This window comes from Puntigrus tetrazona, chromosome 19 (genome assembly GCF_018831695.1).
Source record: "Puntigrus tetrazona isolate hp1 chromosome 19, ASM1883169v1, whole genome shotgun sequence".
In the NCBI taxonomy this organism is placed as follows: Eukaryota; Metazoa; Chordata; class Actinopteri; order Cypriniformes; family Cyprinidae; genus Puntigrus; species Puntigrus tetrazona.
Genome location: NC_056717.1, coordinates 10,059,831 through 10,082,246, shown reverse-complemented (window position 1 = coordinate 10,082,246; position 22,416 = coordinate 10,059,831). Strand labels below are relative to the sequence as shown.

Below are 22,416 nucleotides of genomic sequence, written 5' to 3'. Positions count from 1 at the left end.
AAACCTATTTTTTTTTCCTCCTTAAAGAGGTCAAACTGTGAGAAATTGAATTTTTCCTCAACTTTGGAAATAAAACCGCAGCTTCAAGAACTGAACACTTTCTTCCCGGTCCGAAAAGAGCATTTACTAACACTAGACCGTAAAAAAACAGCTCTTTCTGAATCTGTGAGATAATAAGGATGGAGTGAGATGGATATTGATTCTAAACACAACAATAATTAACAAAAGCGGCTGCAAAGAGGCTGTCATTGAACACTCAGAAAAAAGGTAAAAAAGCCATCACTGGCTGTGTCTCATGTAGAAGGCTGCGCCGTCCGGAGGTCGAATCCTCTGTAGGACGCCTATATGAAGTGTCCTTAACCTAGAATTAAAGAAGACGGCCTTCGTAGGATGGGCGGAAAATGAAACAAGAAGTATCGCGTTGCTATGCCAACAGAAGTTGCGCTCTCACACTATTTAAATGAAGAAAAACAATTTAGAAATTTGCTTTTACTCGTTTTATTCTGTGCAGTGTTTGAGGACAAGCAGCGTAGGTACAACAGGCATTTGTTAGAGAAAAAAGGAGGAGGATATTAAGAAAAAAGTTTGTTTTACTGAAGGCGATGTAAAATAACCAGCACGTTTTTATATTAATTTGTAAACACCTGCGCATCTGCGCTTGTGTTTACATCAGCCATCAACGGCATTATTAAAATTAACAACGGCTGTTTACGGTGATGCAAAGATTTGTGGGTTATCTCTAGCTGTACAGCCAGTGCATCCTTCGAATAAAAAGGAATCGAAAGGAAACTTGCTTTTCTGAAATGAGACATCCTCGATGACATATGCAACCTCCGTAGGGCGCAGCCTTCTAATTGAGACACAGCTAAGGTTTTACCTTTCCAAAAAGATCACTTTTTGTACATTTTGAGGTAATAATATGTACCTTAAAGGCAATATGGACCCTTTAAGTTTCAAAGATGTGACTTGCAGTGACCACTTTTCTAGGCTACTATTTTTTCTGACAGATATAAGACAGCACACGCCATATTGGGCCCAAGGCTGCATTTATCAGATTAAAAACATACAGTAAAGGATGAATGTTGTAAAATAAAATTAAAATGTAATTTATTCCTGCTTAATGTAAATTAAGCTTCATTTTCAGCAGCTGTTCCTCTAGTCTAGTCGTAGTTTATTTACTTCCTTCCAAGTATCAAAAATATGGTATTAAATGGATACATTTTTTGGCATAATTCAACCTTAGTACTTTTATGAATACCTCAATGACAAATAATAAATAAAGGACAAATCAAAAAGTGCAATTTCAATCCGCTTGATTCTCAGTCGTGCTTCTGTGACTTTGTGAGGAACAGCAGGCAGCTTCCATACAGATGTACCCAAGGCTTTAGTGCAAATAATTAAATCAATTCACTCCAAGAGCCTGTGTGTCTAGAATAGGCAACAATGTCTGTCACCTTAAAGTTACCTTCCGTTGTAGATCGCCCGGCCTCAGTGTCAGTAATGGCAGCGTTTCCAATGAAATGCTATGAATCCTGTGGTAGGGATCATATGAAAGATGACTAGTTTGAGATGAGAAACAAAGACCCGAGACAGGTAAAGGCAGCTGTCCATAAATAAATCAAATTAAACAAAGCTGCCAGTGAGGTAATTGTTTGAGGCATCCGGGTGTTTAAGAAAAAAAAAAAAAATTGCAAATGGAGAATACGAAAACATTGGTTTATTAGGTGAAAAATGAAAAAAATAAGTCATCCATTTACTGAAGCGACAGGAGAAAGGCAGAAAAAGAAGAAAAATAGGGAGCGAGTGTATGGGATGCAACTCCATCGGGAGATGAATTATACATAATAGTCCCAATAGTCATTTTCAAAAAGCTCGGAGGCATAACCTCTTACTGCAGGTCATTACAAAGCAAAGCTGGATCTAAATACATAATAGCTGCAATACAGCTACTCTCTTACCTTCAACATCCTTCACAAACATCTTCATCACATTTGCCATATTAGACAAAAGCAACAATATTAATTTCTGTTACTTTTTAAATGATTGTTTAGCGTTACCAAGGAAACCAGAAGAAGGTTCTAACTATCAGACATTTATAATTGATTTTTAATGAAACAGCACTCAAAAATATTCCTATTGATCGGCAGAGTTCCCTGAATTTTGCATTCTGAAATATATCAAGTGTCTCCAGTACTGCAAAAACAAAACAGAACAGCAGATTTGTACAGTGAATGAAAATGGTTTGAGGATGGTGTAGCAGGATGCAGGGAGCTTGGATATTCAATATAATTAGCAGTAGTCGGAGAGTTTCTCAATGGATAATTGGCTGCTCGGAGGTGGCATGAATGCATTTACACCACTAAAGGTTAATTTGCTAAATATTTTTAAAGCTTATGAATGATAATAATAACAACAGTACTAGGGATAATAATTAAATAATTTGATGTGTAATTTGAAAAGTGCAAAAACCGGCATAGTAAAAATCCCATTTGATTTCTCCGTAGGGAAACTGATTTTTAACAATACGTTATAATCTTATTGTCCTATACAGTCCTATTGTCAGCCATAAGGAACGTTAAATCAACGGTATATGCTTTTGTTGAAGCCACTAGCCCATATTATATTAAGTTAAAATAATAAACTTAAAATGATAGTCAATTTCCCTACACTCTGAAAGCTTTTAAACAGTGCAAAATGATCAAATATATTGCTTCTACATACAATCAACATCTTTAAATCAATAGTTTTACATTTATTCATTTTTTATTTTAAAATTCACAATTCTTCGTGGGATTGCGGATGTTTCCCTTAAATTACAAGCCTCTTTTGTCAGTTAAAATACTAAAGTCAGTTTGTAATGGTGTGATATATACTTTCACCTCATTTGGTTTGGTCCATGGATTCTCTCTCTTTAACAAAGACCTTTTTCATACCAGATATAAGTCGTACCAGAATAGATCTGTCAATACATTCATCGTGACTTTAAAAAACACTACACGCTACACTTGACCCTGGGCTAAGGTCACTTTCTGAACGTTCAGCTTTAACACGTGACTTCACAACATGCATGCGTCCGGGGGTCTTTCTGAAACGATCCACCCAACCTCCCTGAAAACCTGAAGAAACGAGAACGGGGCGAAATCTTCCGTTCACAGGCTGTGCGGTCATGTTCCTGACAACACGAGCCAGTCGAACAGACAGTGCGGAGAACGATAGCGTGTATCTGTCAGTGTCCCTCTCATCTCGCTTTGCCAAATCAAGCTTATTTTCATCTCTGAAAAGAGAAGCTCGGCATACAGAGAGACCCTGTCAAGCAACACATGGGATGTAGGCGAGCAAGCTGCCTTCATATCTAAGATCCCGAACGCATCCCAAGGAGGTGAGAGCCGTTTTCACCACAGACATCGTTTCAATATTTAATGCCCTTTTCTGAAGCTAAAAAGTGACGTGGTCGTAATCCCATTTGCCGATGACTACACCGCGGCTCGAGAAAGAGAAAGAAGTTGCAGCAAGACGAAAATAAGGTTCTCCACAGCGATTCACGCAGAAGGCACATCTAACGCCTCTCTGGCAGCGGAGCCGGCGTGATCTGACGGCTTCCAGAGCTTCGTTCCATGACCCTGTTTTCCTAAAGCCTGCCGGAGTGTTCCAAACTAATCCCATCCTGCACCCGGAGAGCGAGGCAGATGACACCACACAAAAGCAGCCCACAAACAGTACGAAATATCAAACAGACGCACATCATGAATGAGTAATTGAGAATGACTGCGGGGCAGAGCGCATAGTGAGGAGCATCTTGGCATGAGCGCTTCCTCATACTCAGCTGCACATCTTCAAGCCAATCAGATCGGCTGCCAACGACACCTCCATCGTCTCGCTGCGACTGGAAAGAACAAACGCGTTCGGAGGGCGAGCGAGATTAGCGCTTTATAAATGGGAAAAGTTTGCCATTCATTATTTTCCGCAGTTAAAAACCCCAGTGAAGCGGCGGGAGCGTGTAATACGGCGGAAAAAAAAAAAAAAAAAGATCGCCGGGGGTTGTCAGCTGTTGGGGAAGAAAGACCGGCACACATTGGGATGTTATTCAATGGCTTTAATGTGTAAAAAGTCAAACATGAAATCAGTTATAAGTTAAAGGAACTTTTTAGATCTAGAAAAAAAAATCATTACAATTTAAAAAAGGTGCACTCAATACATTTTTGTTTTTTAGCTCAATGATATGAAAAAGCAAAGCGTGCTGACATGAGATGAAGCCTGCAATCCTATCAGCAGTATTATTATTATTATTCTGTAGCATAACGAAAAAACACTGAGTGCATCTTTAAAGTTGGATATTAGACGACATTAACCATAATTAATGCAGAAAAAGAATAACTTCATTTCTGATGTTAAGGTCACTTACATAAGTATAAAGTTACCTGAATTTTCTTCCAGCTTCGATACCATTTCAAAACATCGTTTCAACATTCTACCATCAGCAAGATTAAACGTAAAATAAAATAAATTAATAAATCCATTCATTATTCCCAGAAAAGTGCATGTTGACTGCTGCTGTATCCAAACCAACAACATTTTGGCCATTCATTTTTTGATTTACAAACTTGAACCACATTTATATAGAGAATGTATCATTTTTGTGTGTTTTATATTTTCCAGGATAGAATGACCGTATAGTCACACTTGTCTATGTAGAACTTATGGCCATCCATACAGAATATCCTCTTTTTTTGACCTCTTCAAGAAAACCCACTGTCACTTCTGTGGCTTTGCCAGACAGGAAAAGCCCTACCATAGGAAACATAATGGGTTGTCATATTTTATCATCACGTAATCAATCTCTCAATCCTCTTCTTATCTATGGAGGCCCTGGACACATGTGTCTAGTATTGAGCTCAACATGCTCTCATAAGTAAACCAATATCCCCCATGACTATATTCAATTGGCCCATCATTTTATATATTAATGCAAAAAATATGTTCCATAAACCATACAAGAAAATGTCCCTTTCACCTATATTTTAGAGAATTTTTTTTTTTTTCTTTGAACACTGTGTAAGGCACATTAAAAACTCCTCATTTACTCACCTTTTAAAACATTGCTCTTTGCGAGACACAAAAACACAGAATTGAACAGAATGAAAGTGAATTGGTTGGTTTTGATATCGACTTATAAAAACACATTTCTACATAGAATATAGCTCATTGGCTTTTATGGACTGCTTTTATATTTTTTTAAGTGCCTTTTTGGAAAATATAAGCATAAGCGTTCTTCAAATAGTCTTTTTTGTGCTTCACAGAAGAAAGTCCTACAGTCTTGGAACAACATGAGGGTGAGTAAACGATGACGGAAAAAGTAAAAATCTACATCTTGTTTTTCAACATTTCATAAATTTTAAAGGACACCAGCAATTCCTGTAGTAATAAATAACCGAGAAGGCTAAGTTAATCAAATAAATCCATTATAATATATTCAGCATAGGAAACGCACCCCACAGATAATCAGAATTCAAAGAGGTTTTTATCCACGTATTGCAAATTAACGAACCCTATTCCTCGACAACTTTAGTAAAATATGAAGCAAATCACAGTAATTTGGCCGCTACAACCTAGTATTTGCTGTGACATCCAGCTCTGTTTCATCCCACAATCTATTCTCTACAGCAGGTAACTGACTAGAGGTAGGCTGCCATGCGCTTTCAAACGCAAGTGATGATCACTGCACATTTTATAACTGTATTAAAAGAGTAGCCCAGCACCTGCATAGCGGGCTACTGAATTTACACACGCTTAATAAGAGCTGATATTATAACGAGGAGCACAAAGCGAGGGAGGTGGAATAAAACGGAGAATTTGGCACCATCTAGTGGTTGGAAGGAGAACTGCAGGAGCGCCATCGCCAGCCCTGCTGCTTATCTGAGCCTAACCTCAACACTCAGCCGAAAACACACACACACACACACACACACACACACACACACACACACACAGAGCCAGTCTGCCTGACTTGCATCAGGTACCACAATACAGAGGACTTTTTAAAACCTGCTGGTCGTTAAATATACGTCGAGAATTTGAAGAAATAGAAGCTGCTTTGCAGAATAGCAGGGGAGGATGAGACACCAGCAGATGGAGCTGGCAGCACCGACCGACTAAAATAACTCAAATTACCATCTTGTAAAATGGTAATGATTGTAGATTGCGACAGAGAGACCCAGAGGTTATGATGAGCGCTTAAATACGGTGTTTATATCTCGCAGGGAAACTGAGGTGTTCAGCAATGACGTGTATGCGCGGGCCAACCAGGAAGACTAAACTCACCACGGCTTCCCTCAGGAACTGCCAGTTTTGGATTCACGATTAAAACAAGGTCTGCGGTCTGGAGACTTTCACATTTCACTACACAACATAAACTAGCGTTTAAGCACTCGGAGCGGGCGAGACATTTTTGTAAGTCTTTTTACGCTCACCGCATAAAACGGTAATATTGTGAAATATCACAATTTGAAATAACCGCGTTCCGTTTCAGTGTTTTAGAATGCAATTTGGAAAAGCTGAATATTCAATATCCAGTCTAATATTCTAAATGCGATGAATGAGGTTCGGCATTCAAAAGAACGGAATCTATTTGAAATGGTAATCTTGCGTAACATTACAAACGTCTTAACTGTCACTTATGATCAATTTAATGCACCCTTGCTCGGTAAAAAGTGTCTTGTTTAATAATAAAATCTTACTGACTATTGAACGGCGGACTCACACGTACAAAAATCTCAAAAATCCAAATCTCATTGCACGAAAATGGTAATTCTACTCAGCGTTTTAGGATTACAAAATAAACGACTCTATTATGAATGAGAATTTTTAATAAACTATCCAAAAATGTTCAAATCTAAGATGTTTTATCACTAAAATATAGTATAATTTCCTTGAATGTATCTGTACTGTGTATGTCGTGTAACAGGAAGGCACTATCAATCCTTAATCCTAAAGGAACCGGAATGCTCAGTAAGCTGGTGTGAAATCAGAGCGGCTAATATGAAATGCCCTTTGAACTGTAGTGCAGGTGAAGGGTGTCGAGAGAACCTCCGCTATGTTCTCTCTTCAAACAACCACTTCTGGGAGGCTGAGTCAGAGCAGGGCTGGAGAGCGGGGCCAGGGTTCCCCGTGTCGGTCCGGGCTACCGCCTCAACGCACTTCCGTGTCTGAACGTGGTAGAGAGAGCCGTCCTGCCAATGCAAAGATTGCGGATGTGTTACACGTCCAAGTTTAATACTCAAGGTCAGGGGTTTGTTCAAATACTAGAAAGGCCTTAGGTGGACCAGAACAGCAAGCTCAGTCAAGCCCAGCACCTCCTCCCCACTTTAATACCCCACAGAATCACGCTGACGTCACGCTGTACTGCCAAAGAGTTCACAGTAAGGCTTGCTTCTGAAATTTCATTGCAAGCCACACCGAAGCCTCTTGCCATGCTGTGTGACTTTCTCAAGTAACGCTTTAAACGGTGACATTCTCTTGGACCTTCCTTTGCTTCCAAGAACTGAAGTGTTCTGAAGTGTGTGTTTTAGTGCGTACAATTCTTGTTCTAACTGCCAAACTGTATGACGATCAATTTAAAGCCAATTGAAAATTCTAAATAGAAAATGAACTTTGAATTTGACTTTTCAAATTCAATCACATTTTTCGATTTAATTCAAATGCCACAAAAATATCTTAAAATGTATGTTAATATGCAAATACTCTTCAGTTTGGGGTCACTAAGAAGTGTCTTTGTTTCTTTTATTAGAGCAACAATGCAGTAATATTGTAAAACATCTATATTTATCTGTATTTAATATATATTTCAATATTTAATGTATTCATGTGATGTTTTTCATGTAATTTGTTCATGAAGTTTCAGCAGTCATTACTCCAGTACTTCAGTGTAATATGAAACATCTCTTATTATCATCAATGTTGTAAAACGGTTGGGCTCCTTAACATTTTTGTGGAAACGCATATTATGCACATTTTAGTATTCTTTCACGAATACGAAATTCAAAAGAACTGCCTTTATTTCAAATAGAAATCATTTGTAAAATTCGAAATATATTTACTGTTACTTTTGTTCAATTTAATGTGCCCTTGATAAACGAAGCTATTCATTTCTTTAAACCAAAATCGTATTCAATTTTTGAACAGTAGCGTGCAATTAATTAATTGCGGTTAATTAATAAAATTAATTTGAAACAATTCTATTTGCATTAAATCATACACCTGCAGTGACATGATTAGCGATCTCACCTCTCTGAACAGAAACTTCTGGTCTTCAGGCACAGCTTCTCTGGGTTTACTGCAGTGATGCATGGTAAGGAAAGTGGAGACAGGATCAGCCACGACGCAGCCTGCGGGCTCCCTCGTGTTATAACGGATCTCTTGGAGTGTGGAGTACTCAAAGAACTGTCACAAAAAGAGAAAAAAAAAGTTAAATACACATAAGGAGCTCAAAACATCATATTGAATATTACCGTACTCTCATTATGGCTAGAATAGTTTAGTAATAAATGGGTAAAAAAAAAAAACAATACAACCATACAGATTCCTATCGCAATGATTGTTTTTCGACGGTAACATTTCAACGCACACGTCTAAAATTCTTGCATTGCAAAAAAAAACGAATCGCAAATAATCTCACTATTTCCAAATGATGTATGTCATCACTACGTATCATTTAAATGACCAAGCTACAGTTGGATAAAGTTGCCTGATCTCACCCAGAACGTCTGCTATAAGCATTTATAGAAATACTTTCTTAAATGACAACATAAGCATCTCAAACCAGAGAGAAACGAGAGTATTTCTAGCATTCACAGAGAGAATCCATTAGCAGCGTGTTGTTGTGCTGCACGTATGACTGATATCGTGCGCTGATGAGTCTCCGGGGCTCATATGCCTCCCCACAGAGAGGGAGGAGACGAATAAAGTCACGCTGCTGTGCCAGGCGGGCTGGAGACGCTTTAAAAACAAGCGTGCTGTGGAGTACACAACACACTATTTACTGTGGCGTATTAGGATGCGCAGTCTTAATAATACATTAGAAGTGTGAGACACACTTTGATCTATATTCCTGAGGATGCATTACAATCTCTGTGTATCGTGCGGCCGCGGACGCTAATTGGAGCATTGTGGCTGTCTGGTGCTGCAGTTGAGAAAATTAAAGTTACCTGGTTTTGTCCCATGCCGTGACAGGGGTAAAGAATGACCCGGTGACCGGCCATATTATGATCATCAGGTGGGTTGTAGTCAAAGCAGTAGTTGGCCATTCCTTTGTTCTTTAGCTACAATTGAAAAAGGAAAAAGAAATATTAAAATGGGGTCCAAAAGCCTATTTTTAGTTTAATTTAAAGGGACCGTCTGCTCCAAAATAAAAGCACTATATTATAGTATAGTATATTATACCCTCAAGTTAAGAAATACGTTCATCTTAATTCACATTCCACTACATCGAGATGATGAAATGACAGAGTAAACCATTTAACCTTTAATAAAACATTTTTCACCATTTTTAACCACGAGTGAGAAAATTAGGTTGCACTTTAAGCGTCCTTGGTACAGTGTAATTATACATTTAAGTACTGGGTAATACCAATTAACTACATGAACTTACTAAATGGCTAGGGTTAGGATAAGGGTTCGGCTTAGTGTTACTTGCATGTAATTATGCATCATTTATTGGTATTACAATAACAAGTGCATTACGTGTAATAAAGACATCTGAAAATATAGTGTCACCAAAAATTACATGGACATTAATAACATGGTCTTTTAAGTATTTCCTTTTCATTTTAAATCATAATATGTTTGTTCAGAACTCTAGTTTTTTTCCACACTGTGGCACTCACTTGCCGGCTAGCTTTGTCGGCTACAAAGGAACTGACCTCATTTCATCGAGTCACACTATGCTTGCAGTGCTAAACCTGCACCGAAACAACCTGCCGCTGTGGAAAATAGCATTTTTACTTCCGCTTCTCTGCTGCTATGAAGTTGTGCTCTTCTTACCATGCCAAACATTCCAGGCCTGTCCTCCGGGACTTGAATGTCAGGGTAGATATTCTCCAAGAACCACTTAAAATCCTTACAGTCGAGACGCATTCTGAGTTTTCGTCTGTCCGTCACGTCACCATATGCCTCCTGAAACGAGAGTTTAAAAATATGGATCCTGTTGGGAGATATTTTACTACATTCGGTTGTTTTTTTTTTTTTTATTACTCACAAATACTTTGTAAGTGTTGGTAAAACTGAGCATACGTTAATGATTGTTCCAAAATAGCATAAGGTATTGAGATGCGTTAACATGCATTCAACCGTATGCATACAGTATACATTATATTTACAAAAAATGATACCAGATATAAATAAATGAATGAATAAATCGGTTTAAATCCTTAAAGTGTAAGTTATTAAATTATTAATACACTGCAGATTTGCATTTCCTAAGTGCTTTTGATGAAGTTATATGTAAGCACATTTATCATGTATGCACAAATAGCTTATTATTTGCACATTTTTAAAAGAGAATATTTATTTTTATAAACCGCAAATTTTTTATTTCTAGCATTTTTGTAAACACAGCAGCAGCGTTCGAGTCACAAAACATAAAATTGCTGGTTGGTCACACTTGTCTAAGACCGCTGAGGTTCTGCACTGAAATTTGAGTTATTTCTGAGAGGCAATACTTGCTTAATAAACAACCATACGTTCTAAAACTGAACTTTACAAAAAAATCATTTGCACACAGGCACAGCTGGCTGTTTCAATCACATGCATTCAGAGTTTATGTTTTTGATTCGTTTTTGTGTGCGAGATGCACAAGTATTCGGGCCCCAACGTGAATAGAAAGGGAATCCATCAAGAACAGGCAATAATAATTCCCGCCTTAGTAAACGCCACATGAACAGGCCGTTTACAATACTCTGTCTTCATACTAAATCAACAGTTTTTACAAAAAACCAAACATCTAATCAGATTTTGTAATGTCGTTTTATAAGCATTCTGGTGCAACTGCTCTACAGCGGTACACCACAAATTGTTACATGCTGCAACATCCTGTCGCAAAGTAATATTGTAACCCCATCTCGACAAACAAGACTGATAAAGGCCAAGTTCCTGTGTGTATGTTTACGACTGTGGTATCTCCTCATAATCACCCATCAGACAAGAATTACTAGTGAGTGATGGGCCACACTTATGAGGAACATCTGTTGGAGGTAAAGCTCTGGCAAAGCGTTTCATCAGATCTGCAGTAAGATGAACAACAAGAAGTGCACTTCTAATTAACTAACTCGATGGCGAATCATCAATAACGTACGGCCCCCGCTGCGAATGCCAGTCGGGTGGCACAACATCACACCCACTGATGATCGGTCTGTGATCAGGCTTCAGTCTCAACACGGTCCCGAGGCGGCACGTACCGTCCAGCTACGCGCTCGATCAGGCGCCTGTCAAATTAAGCTTTCTGATCATCGAGATCCATCACAGAGCCTCGTTTCGGACTCTCTGGCACAATCGACAGAGATTTTGGTCATAAATAAAATATGCGGTGAGACTCGGAGGCTGAAAGAGAGAGCGATCCTCTTACGAATTTGCGTGGAAGAGGAGTATGAAGGTTGTCAAACCTGATCCACGTTGGCAAGGCCAGTGTTTGCCTGTGGTTTATACCCAAAGAGAGAGAGAGCCTTATCTGCTGGCATCACATCAGATAGATTTCGAGTTAGTGGTGCCAACCTGGCAGCATCTCAAGGTTCAGAGAGAAAAGAGTTACCCGATCTGTCACCAAGAGCACCTCTCCCTTTAACTACAGGGCTTGGTGGGGAGCTGCCACAAGGGCGGCTAAATGACAAACACGACTGAAAGAGGTGCCACTTCTCGCTGTAGTAACTTCACACCGAGCACAGAGGGGACCAGCTCACCTGCTAAATGTCATTCATTTAGAGCATATCAGCGGATTCTGTCAAAGTGGGTGAGGATATATCTAGATTCGTGCGAAGAAAATGTGCGTCTCTCATGAGGGCCGTGTAAGATAGACAGTGCGATAAAACGTATTCTTTGAAAACATCAGACAAGCAAACAAAGGCAGAGTTATGTAACAGACCGCACAAGTAGGCGTACCAGACGAGCATGAGGGCTGCGATGGTAATACACTTCTTTGTATTCGTCCATCCAGACTTCTGCCGCCCGCACGCTGTTGGCCAAGGCCTTGTTTCTTGAGTATGGCGCTTTCTTCGGGAAGACGTGACCCACGTGAGAACAAGGATGGATTTCCAGACTCCCTCCACACTGCCAGATCTGAGAAACACCAAGTCCGGAAACAGATTAGCCATTCATATTAATACTTAATATAATTCCACCGGTGCATATTTTGTACTACAGACCCATTTATACTCTGTGATATTATAATTAAATTAAATAATTACATAAAATGTTTGGTTTTGCCATTAAACTAAAGCTAAAGCTAATTATTCTTAAAATATAATCCGGTAAATATTTACTTTGTCTTAATATTTCTGTGAAGCTTTTGCCCAATTATTATAGATAGCTATGTCATGCTGAAGATAAACATTTTTCATTTTTAATTTAACTGGAAATTTATTTGGATAGCACTTACATAAAAGAGTAAATATTGCTTCAAAGCCACTTTAAAAGCAAAACTGAGCCAAAATATTCTCAGGAAGCAAGCTAAAGGTCATTACTGACCTCTGTAGATTTGACCTGTGCAGATTTGGTTTAGATTTTTTTACTGTTTAAAACTATGAAACGTCACGATTAATTCAGTCAGAACGAGAACATTTTAGTTCCCCTGAAAATCTACATCTATTCAAAACCTATATACATTTCTTTCTTATGTTAAAAACAAGACATTTTGAAGAATTCTGAAGAACCAAAGAGTTATTGGTCCCCATTGACTTCCAAAGCAGGGAAAGAAATACTATAGACTTCAATAGAGACCATCAACTGTTTGATTACCAGCATTCTTCAAAATGTCTTATTTTATCTCCAACATAAAGAAACTTATACAGGTTTAGAACAACGCGAGGGTGACAAAATGATGACAATTTCAACTTTTGGCTGAACTATTCTTTTACTTTGCAAAATTTCACGGCTGTAAAATTAATTTCCTTCCTATAGACAGACGCAGAGCTACGAATCGGGCCGATCTGTCATATTGAATTGACAGAGCAGCTGTCTGGTCCTTGTGACGTTCCTTGCTGAAATCTGGTTAAAAACACAGCTCTAGACACTAAAAACACAAGCGAACCATTTCTGTCTTTCTGACAGTGCTGGAAACCTTCAGGGGATGAGCTGAGTAATCAGAGGAATAATGAGTAAGTAAATGCTGCATAAACACTGAAGGTCGCTTTAGTCATCATGCTAGCTGGCAGACACTTATAAAGCCGCCGACTGACCTCTTAACCTTGTATGACTCATCACACTGTTTTCAAACTAGGATTTTGACCATCTGTCCAAAGGCTTTCTCCCCTCAGGAAAGCTAAACTTGGGAGAGAAACTAGAGGAACATTTTTACAGAAAAGTTCAACAAAATGCACTTACTCTGAAAGAGAACTCCAGGTTCTCTCCACCCCACACCTCCATCCCCGTGTCATATGTGCCCAGATAATGGAAGTACTTCTTATTGACTGCGAACAAACCCCCAGCCATTGTAGGAGACCTGGATCAAAACAACAGACAGGAATATTTATGTGTTTCCAACTTTTGGTAAAAACAAACTTTGTTCTGGCCTTACCACATATTTGCATTGCTATGACCATTCCCTATAGATCTTCTTGCATGCGATTGGTCAATGATGTGCAATGCTCGCACAGTAGGGCTGGGAACATTTGACCGATTCTCAATTTTTTTAAAACTTTGAATTTAACTAGAAATAACTCAACTCTTTCTTCATTAATCCTCTAGTTAAAGAAAATTCTATGTGCCACACATGGTCATACTGCCATCCTACATAAATGCATGGTTCACTGTTGTTTTATTACGCTTATTTGCAAGAACGTTTTTCATTTGGAGGAAAAACATTAAAATATCATCTAAATGGTCCGGCTTCCTGAAACAGGGCTATAAAATGGTTTGCTCTGCTGAGTGCTTTTTAGTTCTTTTAGATGATAAAAAAAATCGCCTGACATGTCAACCAAATCAATGGAACGAGACCAAAATGTTCATTTCCCTTTGTATTACAAATTGTTTTCCAATCGGTGCATCCGTGCAGCACAGACCTGATGACATCGGTGGCAGAACTTCTGCGTTTCTGCTCATGTTCTGGGACCGTGTGCCACGTGAACACCAATCGCCAATCGAACCCTCCGATCTGAGGTTCTCCAGGGTTGCCCAGGTACTGGAAGGTGTTCCAGTCGATAACATCGATCACCGGACACACCACAGCCGAAGGCTCGTCCTTTATTCTACAGGATTTAGAGATTTTTTAAAGGGGGAGATAAGCATTAATTCCTTACAAAAGGAAAACAAACGCCATTCCAGCTTCTGTGGCTATTTTCATGGCAAGAAACATTCTGACCGAATTATATCATGTTTTTATAATTTACTTTTTCTTTTTAAATTCCAAAACTCTGTTGCAAAAGACTTAAAAGCGTAATACAATTTCCAAACACCGGTGTAGCATATAGCTTAGGTGTGAACTGAAAAAGGATGCACATTTTGTAATCCCAAGAAAAATGCAAATTTATATACAAATTTATGAAAATGGTGCACGTTTTAGGTCGCTAGATCGGTCTCACCTCTGGAGCAAAGGCTCCAGCCAGCCTTCGTGACTCTCACAGTGGCAATCGAGGAAGGTCAGCACTTCACCTGTGGCGATGGAGGCCCCCAGGAGCCGCGCTCGCACCAAACCCTCTCTCTTCCTTGCACGGATCAGACGCACCTTTCTGAGACTGGCGATGTAGTTCTCTAGAGGCTCCTTTAAATGATCTGTGGGTCAGATTCATGAGAAGTGCTCAGTGACAGCTACAGCTACAAGAATTTAGGACGGAAGTAAAGCATGCTAATTGGCTTTTGCGCTAAGGAACAACTTGCCGTTTCACCACAGGGTGGAGCTGAGAATATGTTATTGCTGTGGTATTTCACTGATAAGAATCTCTTTTCAAACCTTGATTAACAGTTAAATTGATTATTTTTGTGATCAGGGATGTGCGTTTACACAGGAAAAATAAATCTAATACAGGATTCCTGCTTTTATATACTTTAAAATACAAATTAATTCTATAACAAAGTGCTGAATTTTCATCAGCCATTTCTGCAGTCTTTTGGGTCACATGATTAATCAGAAATCATTCTTTCCGATGTGCTCATTTATTATGGTTGTTAAAATCACTGTACTGCTTAATATTGTTTGAAACTTGCGATTTTTTTGATGAATAAAAAGTTAAAAAAAAACTGCATTTATTCAAAAAATAAATCTTTTTTAACAGCATAAGTCTTTACTATCACTTTTGATCCATTTAAGACGCCCTAGCTGAATAAAAGTAATAATTAATTTAAAACAAAAGGATAAAAAGAAAGAAAAATTTACTGACCCCAAACTCTGAATAGCATATACTGTAACTCAAAATTTATATTTTAAATGAACACTAATTCTTTTTACTGTTTTTATTTAGCAAAGAATCCTTAAATAAGTATGACAGGTCCCAAAACACTATGCTTATCTAAAAAAATGTGTAAAAACTATTTTTTAAACGGATGTACTGTATGTACCAGTGTATATATAATCATTTAATGTTTAAAGAAAAACCCCATCTATTTACATTCGTCTGTCATTGTTTGGTTAGAAATTAGCAAACATTTGACTAAGCAAACAACAGTACTTTTACATTTTTCTGAAGAAAATGAGTTTTGCAGGTTTATACAAGCAAAACTTTATGGTAGCGATGTCGCCCGTGAATATGGTATCTATATTTATTTGCTCAAGTGCTTGTTTCATGTGGTTCCTAGGTGTCTCAAATCAAAAAGCACCGAGCTTAACCTAATGTTAATTACGTTTCAATGCATATGATCTTTCCTCCTTGCTTTATTTTGTCTTTCTCCACAGTTATCTGTATCATATAATTACAGATCGGCCATATCTTTAGTATGTCAATGCACGAGCATGAGTAGTTTTGATACCTCGGTCACTGTAGTCGTCCACCAGTATGATTTCGGTCAGCAGCAGGTCAGGCGAGGTCTCCAGGACACTGTGCACTGTCCTCAGTAGTGTGGACCAGGCCTCATTGTAAAAGGCTATCACTACCGATGTCGACGGCAGGCTCAGGTAGTCATATTTCAGGTTTCTACATCTGAATAGACAGATCTCGTTAGATAACGCCTTGCTGGCTGTATTGTCACACTGCATTCTTGTCTACAGTGGCACTGCACTAATCGAAACGCGCTCAGTGTTTATGCAAGATCACCTGATCTTAATAAGTATAAATGAAATAAACCTCATGGGCTGTGATGGTCGTTATATAAAGAACAATAAAGGCAACACATTAGAACAATTTAAGAAAATAGCAAACAGTAAACAATAAAATAGTCAAGTCAAGTCGTTATTTTTTTAACCAATCAGAATTAAACACAAAGGCAAATATTTCTCTAGGTAACTATAACAATGCACACCCTTTGGATAAGGGATGGGCCATCTGTATTTTAGTTGCAATGTGTTCACAAAGAACAATTTCAGTTTCGAATATAACCAGTTAAACGAACACAAAAGGTTTTGTTTAATTCATTGTAATTTATTATTATTATTATTATTTATTATTATTATTATTATTATTATTGTGTACAACCGTGTTCACCTCTGTGACAGAACCAAACTCTACGTTTTTTCTCACCACTATGTTACTTTTTCAGACGATCCCTGGGGCACTATAGGGACTGTTTACAAAGCCTTCCCAACTTCTGCGCTCTTAAAACGGGTTAAAACTGACTAAATGTCACCCCTATCTTCCGTCGCACGACCATACATCCGTATCACCGTTGCACCGCACGGCTGACGATCCGTTAAAGCGCCAAACAAACTTCGCACGTCTCTCCCGGGCACTTACAGTGGATTCCATCTTTCAGGCAGCCTGCGATGCAATGATATCCTATCACTCACATAAGTGTTTATCTGGTGTTTTTTCACGCTCTCCTCCTCCTCTCGCTTCTCTTCCTCGGTCAGGTCCAGTTTAACGGCTCTACCCATCTCCCCCAACGCATTCACGTCTAGAGGAGGCTTGTCGTAAACGGGCTTCTTGAGAAACTCCTCGTCCACGTTTCCGCGCTCCTCCGCGGGGGCTTCCCTTCGGCTCGCCGGCCCGACGTCGCCGCGCGCGTTCCTATGAAACACTAAATATCCCACCACAAACGCCCCGAGGACGTACAGCACGAACTTGGGCCGACCCCGTCTGCCACACACTGCCATAGCGCGTCCCTCTCGGCTTCCTCGATCTGTTTGTCATCCAAAGTTCAAACTCGCGGAAAGTTGGCGAAAAGTTGAGAGGGTCGCGTCCTCGCGGCGCCGGATTTCATTTTAAAGGTCGACCGCGGCGGAGGGGAAGCAAACGGAAAGTTGCTCGTTTAATCTGTGGCAGAAACCAACTGTTGAGGCGCGAGCGGAGCCGGTGGCAGGCGGGGGAGGAGTCGGAGCACATCCGTTAAACGCGGACGCGTTCCGTGCGCTCGACGTTAAACGCGAGGCGCTTTTGCCGATCGGATGCGATAGTCGGCTGCAATCGGGGAGGAGTTGAAAAGAGGCGTAAAGCGAACTCTTTCTGCTTCCGTGTGTCTACACGAACCATATCGTCCGGAAGATACGCGATCCGGAAAGTGTATATATTTGCAGACAGCTTACGCAAAACAGGAAAGCAGCGTTTAGGCGGTTAGCTCGCTTTTTAATTCAAATCGGATTTACTGCATTTAACTCGATATGAGTTCTGATTGTGGAAGAAAAACAAAAAAACACGTGGTGGCCAAAATGATAACGACGCTAGTGCTTTCGCGAGCTAATTCTATCATTAAATTAAATGTATCGTAGCATAAAATCATTAATTGTATGAATCCAGTGAGATTTTTTTCAAGATTTTTTAGTTTGCACGTGGAGTCTGACAACAGCCAGTGACCCACACAGAACAAATCGAGACGGACACAATACAGAAAAACTAATATACTTAAAGAAACCTACCTGCAAAGTTACTGTACTTAATACTAAAATACTTTAAAATGAGGATACTGGTAAAATAATGCCATTAATAGATTTTCTTTGTCAATTAACTAAATAAAATCGGCGTGCATTTAAAACTGATTTTGCCCTGCAAGGTCTTCCAGGTGGGCTTCTTGAAGCATCTTTGAGACGTTGTCCTTCTGGATTCAATGAGCCTCAGTTTGTTTTGTTTCTTCATGTCACTACATACAGACTGGATGACGGTCGGATCAGATCTCTGTGTAGGGCACTGGCTGCTATTAGACACCTTGTGCAAACGCAAATCTCACTGGATCGTTGCGATTAATGGCAACATGCATGTTTGGAAATTGATAGGCCACAGAAAGACAGAAATAAGTGACTTAAAAGCATTTTGAGCTGGTGGAAAACGGAAGACACTGTTTTTCTTTGGTCAGTGCCGTTTGTGTCGTAAAATGTTTTATCCCTGGAATAGAACGATTCAGTGAATGTGCATAAATATTCTTTTTGTTGAATACGCTGGGCCCCGCATGTCCTGGTTTTGAGCCACGGCCATAGAGCGGCACGTCCTGCGGGTCTGAGCACCGAGCAGGGCTGTAGATTGATGTAGAGAAGGATTTGCGTGATCAGATTAGCAGGCTTGTTTGTCAGATAAGGCCAGCAGAACTGGAAGAGGCATAAAGAAAGAAATCCAGGTCAAATCACAGAGAGTCTTAGGGGTCACACACTGTGACAGAGCGCTAATCCAAATCCATTTAGTGCATGTCCGTTTTATAAACACTGTTATGCCAAGATAAACGAGCCTGTGAAAGTTTGTACACGCCGTTATATGTGAAAATCAGCGCTAATGGGTGAAATCTGTAAAAATGCGAATTGTACAGTTTAAATAAAACAACCACAACCGGCCTAATTTCATGATAAAACACCTTTGACAAAAAGCATCACACTTTTTTTTGGCTATTTGAAATGTATTAATAGATAGATACAGTTCTGCAAAGCTAATATTTGTTGTGTACACAACTTCAGTTGTGTAGATGCATCATATAACACGGTCATACTGTATATTTGTTATCTCACATCACGTTTCTCACAGAGTCTGCCATATTAAACTATTTAGTTTCTTTAAAGTGGATTTAAGTGTTTGTATTAAACTATTGAATGTTTTATTGAAATAAAATCGAACCCATATAATCACTTGGATGCGGCTCGTGTTCAATTTTTTCAATTGTTTTTGTGAAATGAAGCATGCATTTTGTGCATTACATTTTGCAAACATTTTGTGTCTCTGAAACATAACTTGGGCCTGGAAGAGTTTATGTCATGCTACAATTATACATTTTCTATAGTGACCTGATGGATACTATCTAAAGAAATACTACTAAATTACACAAAAAAATACTATAGCAGTGATATTTTGAAAGAGCTTATATGGGATCTCTATGTTAAATTAAAAGTGGAGTGCTGTATTAAGATACATCAGTCATATTTGGACACATTCTGCTGAAAAAACAGGTTTTGAATAAAATTTAGTTTAGTTTTCAGCATTCTTGTGGGTTATTTAAAATTTAAATTATAGGAAAATACAATTATGCCAAAGTTTCTGTTTTGAAAAGCTGATTTAGAAAGTTGTTTTAATTGGACTACTCCCTTTAAGTTCATAAAAAAAAAAAAGGATTAAAAAAAATATATGAACTAAGAAAAATCTATTAAAAATCTGATTCCAATAAAGCTTTATTTCAAACAATATAAAAATAATTGCATTTTTTTAAAAAACTTTATGAATTAAAACACAATACTATAATTTAATCAGTAGTTTCTTTTTTAACATCAATACTTAAATCTACATCCGCAAAACTATAGTAAATTTTTTCCTCATCCATTCGCTTCTTACCAGCAATATTTCATAATAAATATGTAAGATGATCCATGCAGAAAGCAAAATGTATGTTTATCCAAATTAATGTGTTTAATTATTGATTAGGCCGTCAGAGATGCGAGATGGTAACTTGAGTGCCACGGTTTTTTGATTGTAAAAGATCCAAAGAGTGTTGTAATAATCTATGGTACACTGAGCACGGTGTTGCACAGTCATTTACCAAATACAGTAAGAACACACAACCGCACAAAACGGCTTCTCTATGTTTAATCAGACATCTGTCTAATATATAGGACGATACGTCGCATTTTTATGAGATTAATGATGAGGGTCGTGTCCCTTTTATAGCAAACTGCCACCTACAGTAAATAAACCGAGCAGGAAATCAAGTTGTTTGGACTATCACTGCATGACCTCAAGGGAAATGGGACGAGTCCTTCATGTCTAATTGCCATCTTACTCATTGCTGTGATATTAGCAGAGGAACAACAGAAACAAACATAATTGGTATCTGTTTAAGGGGATTTATCACGCACCTATTGCCCACAATCCAATCATAAATCATAGGAGAAAACGCAGCCTTATTCACGGATGCAGCATGACAATGCTCGGCGACCTCCAGCTTTATTTATGCAGTTGCGTGGCACACCCGGAAAGTGTGCCCTTAAACATTTGAGCCCGACTCGGCAGAACCTCGTGCGATTCCTCGTGATCTAGTTTATATAAGAGGCTCAGGTCACAAACTGTGCAGGGAACACTTTATTTTAAGGAGATGAGGAACGTTACCCGATCAGATCTCAACTGAATGCATTTAACACGGAAATGAAACCGTTTAAAACATCATACTTTACCACCACTAGATGGCACAGCATCGGAGAGGTCACACGGTCGAGGTAAACAAACCAGCAAAACAATGTAACATTTAGAGTTTTAATTTAATTCGTTGACAAAAATACTTTGTACTTTTTCCATGTTCCAAAAATACTTCATTACAGTCGATCAGCAAAACACACGATCACCACAAACTGTGCTTTATCAGTAGTAATTCAAATTTCATGTTCACTTTCCCACAATCCCTTTAATTCCCACGAAACCATTTAATTACAAAGAATGAGACCTAGAACAATTATGTTGCCATTTTGAATTCATTTTAGTGCAAAAATAAGGTGTTATTCATGTTCGGTTATTTACGATATAGTATTTTCAATGTTTAGCAAACGCATCGATATTCAGCTGGAAGACCCGTGATAAAAGCACTTAGTTGATTTTCTGATTTTTACTTTGGCCAACAACATGATAAAGTACAGTAATACTCTGATTTGTGAAGGAAAATGCCCATTTTTGAAAAAAAAAAAAAAAAAAAAAAAAAAAAAAAAAAAAAAAAAAAAAAAAAAGAATTAGGCTGAAGAGGCACTTTATGGTGAGTTCAGAAACGATTCGCTTGTAAAGTGGATCATTCCCAAATGTGAGAAAGACCACTAAAACGGTTCAGGATTTGAAAAATTTGGTCCACAATTGCTGTACATTTTATACCAATTCTGAAGTATCTCCTTCGAATTGAAAAGGTACACACGTCATTACCAAAAGCTACTTGAACACTGCTGTTAGTGCGAGACCTAAATTGCTGGTACAGTTCCATCGACACCAGTGTGCCAAAACGGTCCGTGCAGCTTGCACGAAATCAGGTGAAAAGACCCTAAATACCCTAGTAATACAAAAAAACAGCCTCAAAATGACAAAAGAAGAAAGACAGCTGACAATCAAGGCAAACCCACTCACAACATCCTCAAATCAATCACTTCTGGTACAATTAAATAAAATCGCTGTGCAGTAGATCTACAGATTAGTTACTGCTGAGTCTAAAAATGATTCACTAAAAGCGTATAGTGCACCAATGTAAACACAAGAATGCTGCTCCAACATGTTGGATTGTTGAATTTGCTACAGTTTGTTATTAATATGCACTTCGGACTTGTAATAGCACACTGAACGTCTCTAACAAGGAAACGCAAGAATTGGCACCACATGTCCACTTTGGTTTGCAAAGGCACTATATGGAGGGATGGGTCCCATTTTTTTTGCCTGTTCTTCGCTCCTTTTTTTAATGCCAAGTCGGACGTGGCGTTCTGTTTGATAATTGCACTTACATCCAAGTTAACATGGGGTTTAAAGTCACTCGAAGCTCCAGCGCTGGTGTTTGTCTCCAGGAGAGCAACTTCTCATCACGATATCTGCACGGCCGTCTTCGGTGCGGTACGAGGTGAGGCACATGTTTGAATGAGGGTGATATATGCTGCCATCCTGAAAAGACACAATGGAAAATCAAAGGAGTTTTTGGCATGGA

The 22,416-nt window shown here is 38.7% G+C and overlaps 2 protein-coding genes across 3 annotated transcripts in view; both read right to left on the bottom strand.

Moving 5' to 3' along the window:
- Positions 1-4,078: 4,078 nt before the first annotated feature.
- galnt12 (UDP-N-acetyl-alpha-D-galactosamine:polypeptide N-acetylgalactosaminyltransferase 12) lies at positions 4,079-17,761 on the bottom strand. Its single transcript, XM_043217631.1, has 10 exons — positions 17,082-17,761; positions 16,162-16,331; positions 14,781-14,970; positions 14,262-14,447; positions 13,585-13,702; positions 12,145-12,321; positions 10,036-10,167; positions 9,201-9,314; positions 8,281-8,436; positions 4,079-7,226 (listed from the first exon to the last, which is right to left on the bottom strand). The coding sequence occupies exons 1-10, from the start codon at positions 17,438-17,440 to the stop codon at positions 7,089-7,091; spliced, it is 1,740 nt and encodes a 579-aa protein (XP_043073566.1). The 5' UTR covers positions 17,441-17,761; the 3' UTR covers positions 4,079-7,088.
- A 3,227-nt stretch (positions 17,762-20,988) lies between these two features.
- The window catches only part of poc1bl (POC1 centriolar protein homolog B (Chlamydomonas), like), a 34,021-nt gene continuing 32,593 nt past the window's right edge, over positions 20,989-22,416 (bottom strand). For both annotated transcript variants that reach the window (XM_043217838.1, XM_043217839.1), the window contains one exon: positions 20,989-22,373. In XM_043217838.1, coding sequence (XP_043073773.1) covers positions 22,245-22,373 — 129 coding nt within the window. In that variant the 3' untranslated portion in view covers positions 20,989-22,244. The remainder of the gene's footprint in view (positions 22,374-22,416) is intronic.